Source organism: Branchiostoma lanceolatum, chromosome 12 (genome assembly GCF_035083965.1).
Source record: "Branchiostoma lanceolatum isolate klBraLanc5 chromosome 12, klBraLanc5.hap2, whole genome shotgun sequence".
Classification (NCBI taxonomy): Eukaryota; Metazoa; Chordata; class Leptocardii; order Amphioxiformes; family Branchiostomatidae; genus Branchiostoma; species Branchiostoma lanceolatum.
This window is the reverse complement of record NC_089733.1, coordinates 15,973,739-15,989,335: the sequence shown is the minus strand read 5'-3', so window position 1 is coordinate 15,989,335 and position 15,597 is coordinate 15,973,739. Positions and strand designations below refer to the sequence as shown.

The 15,597-nt window shown below is 42.8% G+C and overlaps 2 protein-coding genes across 2 annotated transcripts; one reads left to right on the top strand and one right to left on the bottom strand.

Annotated features, from left to right (window-relative positions):
• Nucleotides 1–584: 584 nt before the first annotated feature.
• On the top strand, nt 585–4,570 carry LOC136445626 (tripartite motif-containing protein 2-like). Its single transcript, XM_066443754.1, has 5 exons — nt 585–914; nt 1,210–2,459; nt 2,700–2,869; nt 3,487–3,826; nt 4,228–4,570. Exons 1-5 carry the CDS (start codon nt 589–591, stop codon nt 4,503–4,505), a joined length of 2,364 nt encoding a protein of 787 aa, XP_066299851.1. The 5' UTR covers nt 585–588; the 3' UTR covers nt 4,506–4,570.
• Nucleotides 4,571–4,712: 142 nt separating this feature from the next.
• LOC136445629 (UPF0711 protein C18orf21 homolog) lies at nt 4,713–8,990 on the bottom strand. The gene is made up of 5 exons (XM_066443757.1): nt 8,947–8,990; nt 6,529–6,722; nt 6,221–6,320; nt 5,696–5,765; nt 4,713–5,458 (listed from the first exon to the last, which is right to left on the bottom strand). Exons 2-5 carry the CDS (start codon nt 6,718–6,720, stop codon nt 5,242–5,244), a joined length of 579 nt encoding a protein of 192 aa, XP_066299854.1. The 5' UTR covers nt 6,721–6,722; nt 8,947–8,990; the 3' UTR covers nt 4,713–5,241.
• Nucleotides 8,991–15,597: the final 6,607 nt, after the last annotated feature.

Genomic DNA, 15,597 nt, shown 5'->3' with positions numbered 1-15,597 from the left:
AAAGTAATCCCTCTATTTGTTTGGCATTCTGCTCACAGTGCTCGTATGTTTCTAAAGCCCATTTCAAAGAGGTTGTATAATTTTTGCCCCAGGATGTTTATAATAGTGGAGTACGCTATAGGTTTGAAATATGTGGGATTGAGAGTTCTTGCGGTCACGTGCACATAATGTTGCACGACTGTCGTAAGAATATAAGCCAAAGTTGTCTTAGATAAATCGTACGATGTTTCGACAAATTTGTAGTATATAGCATATAGAACAGTCCTACGACGGCGTGACGACAATTTTTCCTGTTCAATCATATCTATACAATATATATAATGTTTCATTTCATTTCATATTTCTTGTAGGGGGCAGTACTCTAGAAAGCAAACCTATTCAACAACGTGCTAAACGAGTTATTTGAGAGAACTGATCTAACGTCACGTACAATACGTGAATGTCTGTTTCCACTCGTTATTGACAACGAAGCTCATTGAGGGAAAATGATTGTCACTGTAGACGAAAAGCGCCTCAGTGCGGCTAATGTAAACACTACACCATAAGTATAACGAACTGTTGTGCCTCGTTTATAATAGGTGAAGAACGATGGACCCCGGCCAGGACATCCGGCTCCAGATCCAGACGGACCTCCTCACCTGTCCGCTGTGCCGACGTCCTTACGTCAAGCCGCGCACCCTGCCCTGCCACCACACCTTCTGTGAGACGTGCGTCGCCAGGTGTGCCGGGAGCTACCTGACGTTTCCCTGTCCGACCTGCCGCCATGAGGCCGACGTCCCCGCCAGCGGGGTGTCCGGGTTTCCTGAGGACGTGTTCCTCAGCAGACTGTCCTTCAAGATCAGGACCATAGAGGAGCCCTACGTCACGCCCTTCGTCATCAACGAATGTTTGACTCATCAGCGACAGGCCATAAGGTTCAGACATGTTTACATCTACTTCATTTTCAATCAAGTGACTATGACGTAGGTACTGTCACGTGGGTGCAAGACATTGCACTCACGTGACTGTGACGTTAGCACTGTCCGCCATCTTGGATGGTTAAACCTAGGAGTTGCCAGGCAAAAAAGTATTTGTTATTTGTATATATGTATTTACAAGCCACGTACGTTTGATACAAGGATTAACATTGCTTTGTGATATGTTTGCTTCTAAAGCTTTTAAGGCTTAAAAGAAGAAGGCAGAAGTATATTTTGAACGTGTCCTCCACAGGTTCTACTGCCAGACGTGTGAGAAGCCGCTGTGCCGGGAGTGTCCCAGGGGGAACCACAACTCACACAAGGTGTGTCACATAGACGAGCAGATAGAGAGGATGAAGGAACGGGTCGGTACCGCGCTGTCCGACCAGCGGCAGAGGTCTGCTACAGCCGTGACCAGTCTACAGGCAGTGCGCGGCTCTATCTCGGAGATCCTTCCGCAGAAACACGCCATGGAACGCCACATCGAAGCGCTTGTGCACGAACGCATACAAGCTATCACACTAGAGGGAGAAACTCTTCAGCAAGAGCTGGACTCTCTGTATGAAAAGCACGTTTCTGAAATGACCCAGAGAAAGAAGGAGTTGGAAAGCACGGTGGAAACCCTGCTGACGTTTGACGTTGAGGCGGAGAGGGAGCTGGCTCGAGGCGGGTTAGTGGACGTCAACCGGCACGGAGAGATCTCAGAGAAGCTGAAAATCATGTACGAGACCATGAACAGGCCTGTCAAAAATCCGCCGGAATTTCAGGCAACGTTTGTTCCTACGGACGTCGGTTCGGATCCTCTTGTAGGATATTTTGATGGAATCATAGTTGGTAAGCGACCAAACGACGGAATAGACAGCCCTCAGATCAAAACACAGTCGTCCGAAGACGACGTCGCACACGTGGAAGAACATACTTTTAAATTTGAATCAGTTTCCCCTGACGGCAATAATGATATTCAGAACGGCCACGAAACACGCTCTTCACTAAAGGATGACTGGGAAAAGGTAGAACTTCGCGGCAATGACGTTAAGCGGGAAGAATATGACAGTCAAAATACAGCGGCCAGCAGACGAACAAGTGACACAGGCGAAGTTTCATTTAGAGTTGTGGATAACTGGTCAAGATTTAGTTCATCAGACACAGGAGTACGAAGGAAGGGTTCAGAACGATCCAACGATTCGAGGCGGTCTTCGTCGTCTAGTACAGAAAGTCCCAAGCGGGTTGAGAGTATAAGAGCCCGCCCCGCCTCAGTTAGCTACAGCGGCGACATTCGGGCGAAAGGATTCTGGGTTCCCGATCACAGAATCGGTGGCTTCTCTTTCGATGAAACACGAAGTGAGCGAGTCAAGTATGTTCCAAGTATGAGACGGCAAATGAGCGAACCTGCCAGGCCGACCCAGCGACAGGACACAGCGACGGGACCCACTCAGTCAGCAGCGACCTCTAGCGATGCTCCTACACCTCTCAACATGCCGAACACAATGACTAAGATATCAGGTACATCGTTGTTGATTGTTCTCACTTAACCTCAAGGAATTGAAATATTGTTCATGGCTTAGAAAGCAAAAAGCCTTAGAAGTTGCTGCAATGTTATACTGTATTTACAAACTACGCGCAGGTTTCTTATTGTCATAGATGTACTTGCAATTGACAATAATGTTTATTATATATGAGAAAAGAACATTTTTGCCTGTACCAAACTTTCGGTCAAACACCAATTTTTCTTCCTTTTTTCAGACGACAGAGTCAAATTCAACCAACCGTACGGCGTGGCAGTGTCACGTGACGGACTCATAGCTGTGGTAGACCAGAGAGGAGAACAGTCAAAGTTTGAATCCACGGTGGTTCACATCTTCGACCAATCAGGAGCCTTCATTCGGACCTTTGATGCTCCGGGTTGTCACCAGGTATTTCTTACCTTTTCAGTTTTGTACTTATCTAGGTGGGGTTTATAGGGATGGACTTTCCCGTTGCAATACTCTATTGAATCGCTAAACGTCGTCTGTGCCAGTGCACTAAGATACGGCATCTCGACTGTGTATGTCGACAGGGTTGGCGGGTAGAATGCATGTTATGTGTACGCAGATGGATGTAGATAAGGAGCAAGACAAAGGATAAAAGTGTGAATGGAAGGATTTAAGAAGCTTTTTTTTATTAAAAATGCGTGGTCAGCGCTGAATAGAAATACAATATTCCTCACTATTTTTGAGTGAGAGAGTGTATATAATGAGCCCAAATTTCAGCCAAGCACACCGGACCACTCTGCACTTATCGATAAGTGTGTTGGGTTCTTTAATGTGGAGGCTCCCCCATACCCAATGCATACGTCCCCACAAGGAGGATCTAATCGCTGTGCCTCTTGTTTTCCTGTTCAGATTACCGTAGACCTAGAAGGTCGCCTGCTGCTGGTCCAACTCCGCGCGACGCCAAGTTGACGTAATTTTAAGATCTTTTAAGTTTAGCCTCCCTTAACGTCGCCTCCGAAGGAGGATCTGATCACTGTTTCTCCTGTTTTCCTTTTCAGGTTGCTGTAGACCAAGAAGGTCGCCTACTCCTGACAAATTCCGCGCGACGCAAAGTCGACGTCTTCGACACCAACGGGACACTGCTACAGAGCTTCGGGACATTCACCTTCCCAATGGGCATTGCGGTGTCTCCGAAAGACGGGAGCATCTACGTCACGGACCCCCCGGGGGACCGGATATGCGTCTACGGACCGGATATGACGCTGGTTCGGAAAGTCGGCTCGCCGCACAGTCGGCTCGACGAGCGTTTCCGATCGCCCTACTTCGTGTCTTCGGACATCTCCGGGCGGATTCTCGTGTCCGATCTCAGCAACCACTGCGTCAAGGTCATGGATTCAGGTCAGTCACGTGATCTAATTTGTATAATCAGTGTGTATTTAAGTACATGTACTTTTAGACTCCTGCCTTAGAAATGAATTTCACTATTGATATGCAGAAATTGGGGTAATTGGAACTAGGGCAACCTGAAACTTTGGCTTTGGTTGCCCTGACTTAACTGACTTAAAAAAAGGATTTCGAACTCTGTTACCAACCATCTCTTTTGCACGTCAAATTTGAATTTTCCTGGTATCAAAAAGAGTTGAATAAAAAAAAGCAGGAACCAATGCAACTTAAAGATTGTCCCACTGAAAAAACAAAATGTAGTATTTAGGACTTCTCCATGCGTAGACCTCTATCACATTAAGATTTTATCTCTGCTGTCTTTAAGGGAAACTTCATGCTTCTTCATTTCCCGCCAGATTACAAGTTACAACTGAAGATAGGAACCCAGGGAAGCCGTGCGGGGCAGCTCCAATATCCGTGCGGCGTCGCCGTCGACCACCTGGACAACTTCGTCGTCGTCGATCACGGAAACAGCCGAGTGCTGGTGTTCGACTCTTCGGGAAACTTCGCGAAGACGATCGTGACCCGAGAGCACGGACTGGTCAAGCCCGCCGATGTTGCGGTCCTACCCAATGGCAAAATCGTTCTGACAGATATGAAAGGAGGAGCGGTGTACATTTTGCACTCTTACTGATTGTGAATCTCATGGGCCATGCGAACAATATCAAACGTCACTGGCTATTCACAAACATTCTGTTTAGAGAGGGGAAATTGGAGAGAGAAAGAGCATAATTATGATACAGTTAAGAGTTTGGGTATTTTTAAGTGCTTATTTATTCCTCAATCATCTATTGTTAACGTGTTTTGCTCAATCTTTGTGTTTATCTCCATGGCATGAATATATGATAAAGATTCAAAATCCATTTTATTCTTTAAAATGTATTCAGTGGCATTAGGTGTACAACGGTCTGGTCTGGTCTTGTATTGTCCTACAATGCAGCTTACATGTATAATTTACAACTACATGTATTCAATTAGTCTTTAATCAGTTCATTGTCTTTAACATCATCATTTGGCATATTTTTTGTTCATTACTAATTAGTACTAATAATTAGTACTAATAATTATATCGCCCAATATATATATATATATGAGCTTATTTTAAATAAATAAGGTTAAAACAAACAATCAAACATAATTTACTTTATACCCGGAATACAAACATATCATTTTCCAACAGATTGGAATGCCTTGGTCGTGAAGGTATTTGCCTCTAGAATAGCCTCTGGTGGTTCCAAAGGAATTCAATAAAATCCAGGATGGAAATATATTTCTAACCACTCTTAAGGTCTTTACTTCCTGGCCTTCTTGATACCCAATCTTTGAGTTACAATGTATCCATGTAGAATTATTATATTATAAAATAAGTGTCATAAAGACTGGAGAAAGTCAGAGAGAGAGGTGCTGGTGTCCCCCAGAGACTGCTGGGATAGCATGTGTCTCAGCTGGGCGTGTCTCTGTCTCTGCTGCTTTCCTTTCTTGCCGGAGGAGCCCGGACTCGAACTCCCAACCCTCAGACTTGAGCCAGGAGTGCCGGGACTCGAACCTGTAACCTTCATACTGTCTGGGGTGCTCAGAAATGGAGAACTAGGAAAAAGACAGGGAAGACTTATCTAAGATTTAAGAAACATATATTTGACGCCTTGAACACAGGTTCCTCAGATCTTATCATTACTTTTCTTCCTATGACCAAATATGGAAAACAGGTCACACCAAATATTGCACAAAGACAGGCAGGTGACACCAAATATGGCACACACACAGGCAGGTCATACCAAATATAGCACATAGACAGGTAACACTAAATATGGCACACAGACAGACCTGCAGGATTGAGGAGTCGACACAAGCCTTCGGGTTGCCTTGGCGATTCTCCTGGAGACCACTGGAGTTCCTGCAACAGTAACAAGACCAGGGAGTGTTTTTTGTTGTATTGTTATAGATGTGGGGTTGTTTATGTTTAAGTTAGCCCTTGACAACAGCAACATTAACAAGCTAGTTGGGCTTCCACAGATATTGCCTTCTTGCAGCTTGGAACAAATATTAACATTGAGACTGACAACTTACTCAAAGCTGCCCAGGGGCGCACCCGGGGATGCCACCAACTTTAATACCAGACCATCTACGCTCGTACAGACACATACAGATTTTCGTTTTTTCCACATACAGCTCCTGCAGCTGAGTGGAACACCCTGCCTGGCCCTGTCGTGTTATTCCCCACAGTTGAGACTTTCCGGACCCCCCCCCCCTTACTTTGCTCCTGACGGGGTTATCTGGGGGCAAACTTGAAGTTGAAGTTGAAATAAAATAAGGTAAGTTTGAGCCAACCTTGGTGGCCATCTTTCTCACCTGCTGGACTTTCTTGTGACCCTGATGTTGCCATGACGACATGTTTCCTGGTGGCTGCTGGGATGACCGCCTTACCCTGACAGACAGAACACTGAACAACCTGAAAACCCAGGAAAGCACTGTATGACTTCTGTACCTCGGAAATGTTTCAACTGCGACTTGATTTTACGGCAGAAGGGGAAAGAAGGTATTCTAAGTTCACATTTGAAACATTTCCGAGGTACAGAAGTCATACCTTGGAAACGCATATTCGCAGCGTAATAAATTCACAGTAAAAAAGTCACAGCGTAAAACATGTGGTATCTCACCATGTGGTTTTTCCTTTCTTGGTATTTCTTGAGTAGCTTGACCTCTGCCGCCGATGCCATCTGACCCTCGCTGACCTTTGACATGACACGTCGAACAGCTGAGGTCATCTTCCTTTTAGGTCGTAACCTCACGGTGTGGTTGCCAGGCAACAACAAGTTTCCACATGACTGACAGGTCATGTGGCTCGGCATAGCTAAAGTGTGAACAGATCAGAAAGTTTATAAATATACAGTTAAACTAGAACAATTAAAAATTGATGCCGGATTATCTGATCATAGTATTAAAATTCATGTACTTTCATGGTTGGTTTATTTGCATTAGGAGGGAAAAGGAAGCTTTCCCTGTGTTTTAAAATTCGCAGTTGAAACAATACTAATACAGCACAGTACTAATACATTGGATTTGAAAAAGCATGTTCAGTGTCATGAAGTAAGAACCATATCCACAATCTGACCACATGAAGGTCCTTTGTGACGTTTTTTTACATTCACATGAGAACAAACAAGAGTTCTACGACCTCATACCTTCGCGAAATGATTTTGACCTTTATGACTGACGTATTAGGAGTGTTTTTCATCAATCAAAAATCATACCAGTTGATCCTCCTCGCCCAAATAACATAAGTTGTCCAAACCTCCTTGTTATGATTATGAGCTTAACAAAGAAGGTTATGCTAACATTTTTCATCAATAATGCAAATAAGCTCCTTATTAGCATAATTTGATTCAATGGTGTTCACATTCACACAACTTCTAAATGCAACAAGTATGAAATTGCCGTTATTTACTAGTATGGAATGATAGTAGTTTCTCATGAATTATGCAAATTAGGCCTACATTTGCATAATTTCTATCTATTGACATTCCTCTCTTCCTCAGTTACAAATGTCACATATTTGAATAGTCATATCATGGAACACAGCAGGTTTTTAAAATTGCCTCATTAATTATAATCTGATTTGCATAATTATCATCCAATCATACAAAGCATCACATAAGCTATCTACATAACAAAAATCATGACCATCCATCAAGCCCATCTCGAGTTATATTATTTTCTCATTAATTATTAAAATGAGGTTCTCATTTGCATAGCTGATATCTATTAATATTTCTCTGTTCCTCAGTTACATATGTCACATGTTTGCGAGTCCTATCATGGAAATTGATGAATGTATAAACTTTCCTCATTAATTATGCAAATTAGTTACTGATTTGCATAATAAGTATCCAATCATGTACATCATCGCTCAAGCTATGTACATGCAAAAAATCATGACCTTCCATCAAGCCCTTCTTGAGTTATTCCCTTTCAAAGTCTGAAGCAAAACCTACCCCTGCAGTTCCAAAAAAGTTGCTAGGGGGCCCAAACCTATACCACTTACTCTCTGCCCAACGAGCTATCTACCACTCAAAAATCAGTTCCATAGCATGTCCACAACACGAGATATCATAACATGAAGTTCCGCTGCAGTACCGTAACAAGCCGATAGGGGGCCCAAAATCTAATCATTTTCAGGTTTCATCGAGACCTACCAACAAACCAAATACCAAGACAATCCTTCCAAGAATTCTCGACTTATCGTGTTCACTAACAGACACACAGACATGCTCGGTATTCCCATGCTGTGGCACTGCATTAATGACTGTTCTTACTCATATAAGGCCGTGTATATCCAACTTTGGTCAAAATTTGTATGTTTCAGTCTTTTAATTGGTGTAAGGAGATATCTTTGTGGTTTGGTTTCACATGCCCCAAGTGGACTCTTCCAGGCTGGGAGTAGGTCAAAGTTGACGATTGTTTTCGTCTGTCAGCTGTTACGAGAGAACGAGCTGGTCAACTGTCTATTTTCTTTGCATGATTCTAAAGTAGACAGATGTGGCTTTCTGGTGCATAAGAATTTTTGGGGCTTGCAATTAAGGTGAATCCTTTTCTGAGCCCTTGTTTTAGTGCTTTAAAGCATTACTGCCTATATGGGCAAGCCTATCTCTTGTATCTGCCCTACAGCTGGCTGATAGCCAATTTGTCCCTGGCAGTACATGTGACTGACGTTTCCTGCCTGCCTCATGACCCCTCATGACCCCTCATGACCAACTTTGCCCCCGATCTACCCGTATCAATATCCCCAGGGCCCTGAAACAATACAGCCCACACGTCGCAACCAGAACGCATAGTAAAGCATACAATTGAACACATTTTTACACTTTTCTCGTTAATTATGCAAAACACTTCGCCCAAAATCTAATCATCTTGAGATGTCCCACATACACACCGACACACCAACTACGACAACAAACCATCCAGGCGTTCTCGACTTATTCTGTTCACTAACAGACACACAGACAAGCACCGTCGAATAACCTTCTCGACGAAACCATTCGTCGCGAAGGTAAAAAGGAAAGTTGATGTCTCCTTACCCTGAGCTGTGTGGTTTCCCTCACTGTCAGAATCTGCAGTATGCCTGCAGGAGAGGGGGAGGGGTGTTGGTTTAATGGTAGGGTCGCAAAATGTTCAGTAAAATCTCTTCTAACAAACCTCCCACATTGACCAATCTTAATTGTTATGAGATACGCAATTCAGCTCCAAGGGCTGCGATGTATTTTAATCGAATAGACCATTCATTTGTTCATTCACTACCATACTTACAGCAGGAACCTGGCGAGCTGTGGGCATGTGTCCATACAGGTGGAGGCGAGCTGCTGCAGATAGCGGGTTCTGGAGGCACCCAGGCGGCAGTCTCGATCCTCTCCACTAGTGCTCATGCTGACCTGGAATCACAAACATCATGAGTCTGTGTGTTTAAGTGTGTGTATCCATCTGTGTGTGTGCATGTATGTGTGTGTGTGTGTCCATTTGTCAGTGTGTGTCCATGTGTGTATAACGTCATATGTGTAGCCGGCTAACGTTGGGTAACATAAATTCGGGATTTTTCCGATAATGGTTGACTGAAATCAATCTAGCAGAACAATAAACCATCCTTTTTTTCTATAATTCTGTCAGTATCATGTACTATCTTTGCACTAATCATATATATGGTAGATTTTGTCTCTAGTCGTGCTGACACCATAATATTTCAACTTGAAACTACCGTCCGCCGCACGCACAATGACGGTGCTGTCGGACAGGGGGGCACATTAATTCGGGAGAGAAGATTCGTCTTGAATATCTTACCCACCGCTAATCACATTTTATACAGCAGCTATTCGTTCCATCCTTGGCTTGAGGAGAGTGCTATGGATATAGACGTGTCCAAGTAAAAAAAAATACACGAAAAAATGGCCGTACCGCACACATCAGGCCAGTTCGGGAACAACCCGTGTGTTGAGTCGGTAGAACTTCACTCAAAGTCGGCCCATCGTCATCATCGGGCAACGTGTAACGTTACATTATTTATGGAAAGTTAGCTGGATGCCGTAGCAATGGTAATACTACTATGTCCATGTGTTCCTTGTTGTGTTAGGAGCAAACTTTGAGGAAAATATCTTCCTCAGTCCACTATCACACGCTGCATTTAGACAAAAAAGTGTTCCCCACAAACCTTTTGTCGTCTGCTTGACGACATGATTCTGGGTAACAATTTGGCGGCGGGAAAATACACGTGCCGTAGGTTGTAGCAACAAAGAGGAGTTTTGATGATTGATCACACTTAGAATCCAGTTGCAGGTTAGCAAAAGAGATTGTAATAAGTTGTCTTGTAAATAATTGTGTTTAGCAGGCAGGAGATGTGACATTTGTCTTATAAACCAGCGAACAACCGTGCAGTGTGAGTCTCCCACGAAGCCCCCAGACTCTGTCAATAAGGGACGGAGAGTTTTTGACGTCGCCAACTTCTAATGCATGGTTATCGAAGCTTTTCAGACAGTGTTCTGAATGCGTTAGTCTATCAAGTTTGCATTTCTAGCGGTATTACTGATGTTGCATCTAGCACATATCCCTAAATACCCCGTTTTCGAAAAATCCCGAATTTAAGTACCCCACGAATTTATGTTACCCAACGTTAATAATTTAAAAGAAAATGTGTAAAGCCTAGAAGTACTCTACAATCAGAAAACAGCATAATAAGCCCCCAAAAGCCTAACTCGTAAGCCTGCTATAGTGCTTTAGGAATCCATGCTTTGCCCCCCTCCCCCACCACTCGGCGTTATTACTCCGTTGGCCATATGCAAATATTCTGACCAAACAAGTTTTATGTACAAACGCCTAACGTTACCTCTTCTAGACCTGGAGCTTTCACCTTGGAGGAAACTTTGCCTTGGTACTTTTCTTCTACATCCGAGCAAGAACCCAAAGAAGAAACCAACCAACAAAACGTCGTCCGCAAGGAGCTACGAACGTTATCTGTTTCCGGGTCGGAGTTGAAATCTGGTAACGCGCCGGAAGTGCCATATCGTCACCAAAACTCTGGAATCCCTGGGAATCCCACTAAGACTAAGGCTGCACCAAGTAATTTTTATGGATGACGTCCTTTGGAGACCCTAAATCTAATGCGAGAGCGCGAAAAAAAACAAGAAGGGCCGAAAAAAACAAGATGTCTAGATTTGAAACATAATAGTCGACGACACAAATTGAATGAGAGAACACATTGTAACAACTAACAATTCTTTTATTCATCATGAAAACAGCAATGATTTGAATAAATCAGTTGAAGTTGAACAGCAGTTGTTGTCCTGTCCTGTTTCGTTCCATATCCCATTGATTTTGCAGGCCTGCAGAAACATATAGTACATGTAACGTTATATTAAAAAGGCAAAATTAGTTGGTGATTAACTCTTCGCATGCATTATTACATTTCTACATATGCTTTAGAAATCCTAATGAATAATAGCAATTATTCAAGAGCCAAATTATGGACCAAAAATGATGAAATAAAAAAAGCACGTATTTCCCCAACAAGTATAAATAACCAGAAACGAATAAATGATCATTATCCATGCAGAATACATGAATACATTCATCTTACACTCCCCCTTCCCCGATTATTTGTTTTTCGTACATGGTACTTGATCCAAAACAGACTAAAGAACGGAACTTTTCATACCTCAAAAACAGACTTGGGCCTAGGAGCTTCAGTTGTGGTAGCTGTCTTGTCGACCTCCATGCGGATGAAACACCCGAACTGCTTGGTTGCCTGCCCCACCTGCAGGCCGGAGTAAACTTCAATGCCTCTCCCGATCATCTCGTCATTGCAGAAGAAATGCACTGTAGCCGATCTTGACAATACTTGCTTAAAATTGTATGGCCGAAACTCACTCGCCGCTACAAGTCTCTCGTACAGTTGCGCTCTCTGACCGACATCGAGAGCGCACCAATCAACAACAACGTTGCCGGCCTTTTTCACTTTTATGCTCACATATTTAGCGTCCGAACCCACATGCTCTGTGGAATTCGACGCCATCTTGCTTACTAGTACTACTACTGGTATTTTGACCGTGATGCACATATACACCACCGTTATACGGCACATGTGTTTATCTATGCATTTCGCGTGACGAGTTTTACGTTAATCTTACGATTTGGGCATAGTTACAGGAAGCGGAAATTCTTGTTTTTCTGGGAACAGACCAAAATCAATGCGCGCGCGGACGTCATCCATAAAAATTACTTGGTGCAGCCTAACAGTACATGGCAGGCCAAAGATTATTTTTACCTTCGCCGAGAAGGTTATGCAGAGGGTAGCGTTTGTCTGTTTGTTTGTCTGTTTGTAGTGGCACAGAATAACTCAAGAACGCCTTGATGGATTGTCTTGGTATTTGGTATGTTGGTAGGTTTTGATGAGACCTAAAAACGATGAGATTTTGGGCCCCCTAGCGGCTTCTTACGGCACTGCAGCGGAACTTCCTGGTTTGATATCTCGTGTTCTGGACATGCTATGGAACTTATTTTTGAGTGGTAGATAGATCTTGGGACAGAGAGTAAGTGGTGTGGGTTTGGGCCCCCTAGCGGCTTTTTTGGAACTGCAGGAGCAGGTTTTGCGTCTGACTTTGAAAGGGAATAACTCAAGAAGGGCTTGATGGCTGGTAATGATTTCTGGTAGGTAGATAGCTTGAGTGATGATGTACATGATTAGACACCTCTTTTGCAAATCAGTATCTTATTTGCATAATTAATGAGAAAAGTTTATACATCCGCCAAATTCCATGATAGGACTCTCAAACATGTGACATATGTAACTGAGGAAGAGAGAAATATTAAGTGATATGAACTTTGCAAATGAAGACCTCATTTGCATAATTAATGAGGAAGTACTATTACAAGATGGGCTTGATGGATGGTCATTATTTTTGGTATGTAGATAGCTTGTGTGATGCTTAGTATGATTGGACAATAATTATGCAAATCAGATTCTCATTTGCATAATTAATGAGGCAACTTTAAAAATCCGCTTTGTTCCATGATATGACTATTTAAATTGTAACTGAGGAAGGGAGAAATGTTTATAGATAGAAAATATGCTAATGTGGGCTAATTTGCATACTTAATGAGTAACTTCTATTATTCCACACTGGCAAATGACGGCAATTTCATACATTCAATACTTTTTTTTGGCATCTGGACGTTATGTGAATGTAAACATCGTTGAATCAAATTATGCTAATAAGGGCCTCATTTGCATAATTAATGAAAAATATTAGCATAACCTTCTTTGTTGAGCTCATAATTTGTTAAGCTCATACCTTTGGACATGTTATATTTTAAGACAATCAACTGGTATGATAATTGATGAGAAACACTCCTAATACATCAGTCATAAAGGTTAAAATTATTTGGCGAAGGTATGAGGTCGTGGAACTCTAGTTTTGTACTATACTCTTTTAATGATTAACGTTAGGCACGTTGGGCTTGGCTGAATGATTCTACTCTTACTCTACTTTATGAACTGTAACTTTTTTGGGGACGCAGAAGGGGCGGGGCCATTTCACGGCAGGCCATCTGCTTTTTCCAACGAGCTCATGAGAGAAGGGTTTGCATGCTCTTTTCCGTAAGGCGTCGGCGACTATTTCTATTTCCAGTAATTTCAGCGAGGGAACCAAATTTTGCTTTCCTTGGTTTCAGCCGGTAATACCTAGCGGTGTTCCGAAGTTCTTAATTCAGTATAAAGTGCTGTCGGGACCCTGAGAAAACCAAGGAGGTCTCTCTTTAATCTCCTTGATAAAACCAAGGACGCCGTGTCCCTATAATGTCCTTGATAAAACAGAAGATGTACGTCGCCTCGGACTCAAGTCGCAGCTGGGCGTTCCAAGTCCTCCGATTGTGTGGTAAAAGTCCTATGGTGATATCTTAAACCGTTTTTGCCCTGACTTGTGATAGATCTCGAGATGTCTTAGAAAATTGGCATCCTCCTACTTATAGCTTTACCTTCAGACTCTGTGTCCCAAGTTAGTTATAATCATATAATGCCTTCATCATGGAATGCTAGCTGGCATCAGGCAACTACAGAACGTAACGTTATTGGTCTCCCAGGAACATATAACGTTAAATGCTTAAATAGTGCATTCGCAGTGGATCATCAATGATGAAAACTGAAGGTTGGACTCTAAAAATGCTCTTCATATGCAACCCTCACCTCACCTATCCCTTGACCTCTTTAGGGTCGTTGGGGCACCATAAATAGATCCTCCACAAGCCTCCTCCGCCTATTTCCTATTTACGATGTTCTAACTTGGACTCGATGGCGAAGAACTCCGATGTGAACTTTTACCTGTCGCCCTCAGTTGACGCTGCCGTTGATTACTCATTAACTTGTCTCGTGCACCCGTACGAGACCGCCATTTTGGGGAAGGTCGTAACAGGCTGGACGTTAGAATTCGTAATGTTTTTCTTCGGGTGCAGGTACGTTTATTGTTTCCATTATCAGAGTGAAATCTTTGTTGGATAGTATACTCTGTGCAATATTCTTGCAAGTATTGACACGTCTCTATTGTAACCACAAATAACTCCTTTAAGATTTGAATCTAAGTAAAACATTAACCATATTCGACACTTTTTCTCAATAGCTGTAGACAGTCGATTATGATGTGCCAGTTGCGTTTAAATTTGTTTTAAGGTCACATTCGTCGTGGCATAGATCTATTACAACGGATTGAGTGTTGAAACAATCGTATATGGGTCGTGTAAATCACAGAATACGGTAACGGCAAGGGTTGCCATATAGATCCCTATCGAAAATCGGATCCTGTTACACCATAGCTGAAACTCCTACCACAAATTAAGTGTGATCGTAGGACGAATGTGAACGGACCTTTAGGGCCCTGTCACACTTGTGCGTATATTCAAGTGCGCATGAGTTCCGCAGTAACATTTTTTTTGGTTTAAGTAAATTTTGCGTGGAGGAAGTTGTTTTCTACTTTGACCCACCTTTGAGCAGTCTAGTTATCAAATCAAAGAAATTAATTCTTCGGCTGCAAACTTAGCCTAAACCAAAATGATGTTAATACGCAACTCATGCGGGCTTGTATATACGCACAAGTGTGACAGGGGCTTTAGTGACAGCGTTGGAAATGGTGTTAGGACAGCTAATGTGTAAACGGCGCCTTTCGGGGCAGGGAGTTTAGTTTAGCGAGTGTACATGAATTCTAAGATTTACCAAAGAATTCTCATGGTGCTGAATAGTCTATAGAAATAAACCGAAATAAGGAGAAGGAGAACTTAAATCCAGCCAGGGATGTTTTTACTCAGGTAGTGTAGTGGACACTGACGAAAGCACGTTTCTTATAGTTCTTTTTTATTGATTATTACTCCCGCCAAGGATTAACCTCCTTGCTCCCGCAGACACGATATGAGCCTATTGTTCACTTCATCTACCTGATGAAAAGTCGGTATTGACCAAAAATCGCCAAGTTTGTCTGGACGATCGGGGTAATCATGCGCATGATGTGTCAAAGTTCACATTCACTACAGTAGTCAGTAAAGACAACATCGTGTACTTTGGAAGGGGGTACAAAGGTAAATAACTCATCACAGATGGATCAGAGAACTAAAGCTTTTCAGTGTTTGTGAAATGAGCACAGATATCAGCATCAAAAGTATTCAACACTTTTAACAACAGGTGTCCAGAGTAACGACCTGCC

Bases quoted from the DNA above. Each gene is read 5' to 3' on its own strand.
- LOC136445626 (XM_066443754.1), top strand. From the start codon at position 589: ATGGACCCCGGCCAGGACATCCGGCTCCAGATCCAGACGGACCTCCTC. The intron at 2,460-2,699 runs GTACATCGTTGT...TCCTTTTTTCAG, and splicing joins CACAATGACTAAGATATCAG to ACGACAGAGTCAAATTCAAC. The intron at 2,870-3,486 runs GTATTTCTTACC...TTTCCTTTTCAG, and splicing joins ATGCTCCGGGTTGTCACCAG to GTTGCTGTAGACCAAGAAGG.
- LOC136445629 (XM_066443757.1), bottom strand. From the start codon at position 6,720: ATGCCGAGCCACATGACCTGTCAGTCATGTGGAAACTTGTTGTTGCCT. The intron at 6,321-6,528 runs GTGAGATACCAC...CTGGGTTTTCAG, and splicing joins AAGAAAGGAAAAACCACATG to GTTGTTCAGTGTTCTGTCTG. The intron at 5,766-6,220 runs GTGAGAAAGATG...TTACTGTTGCAG, and splicing joins GTCACAAGAAAGTCCAGCAG to GAACTCCAGTGGTCTCCAGG.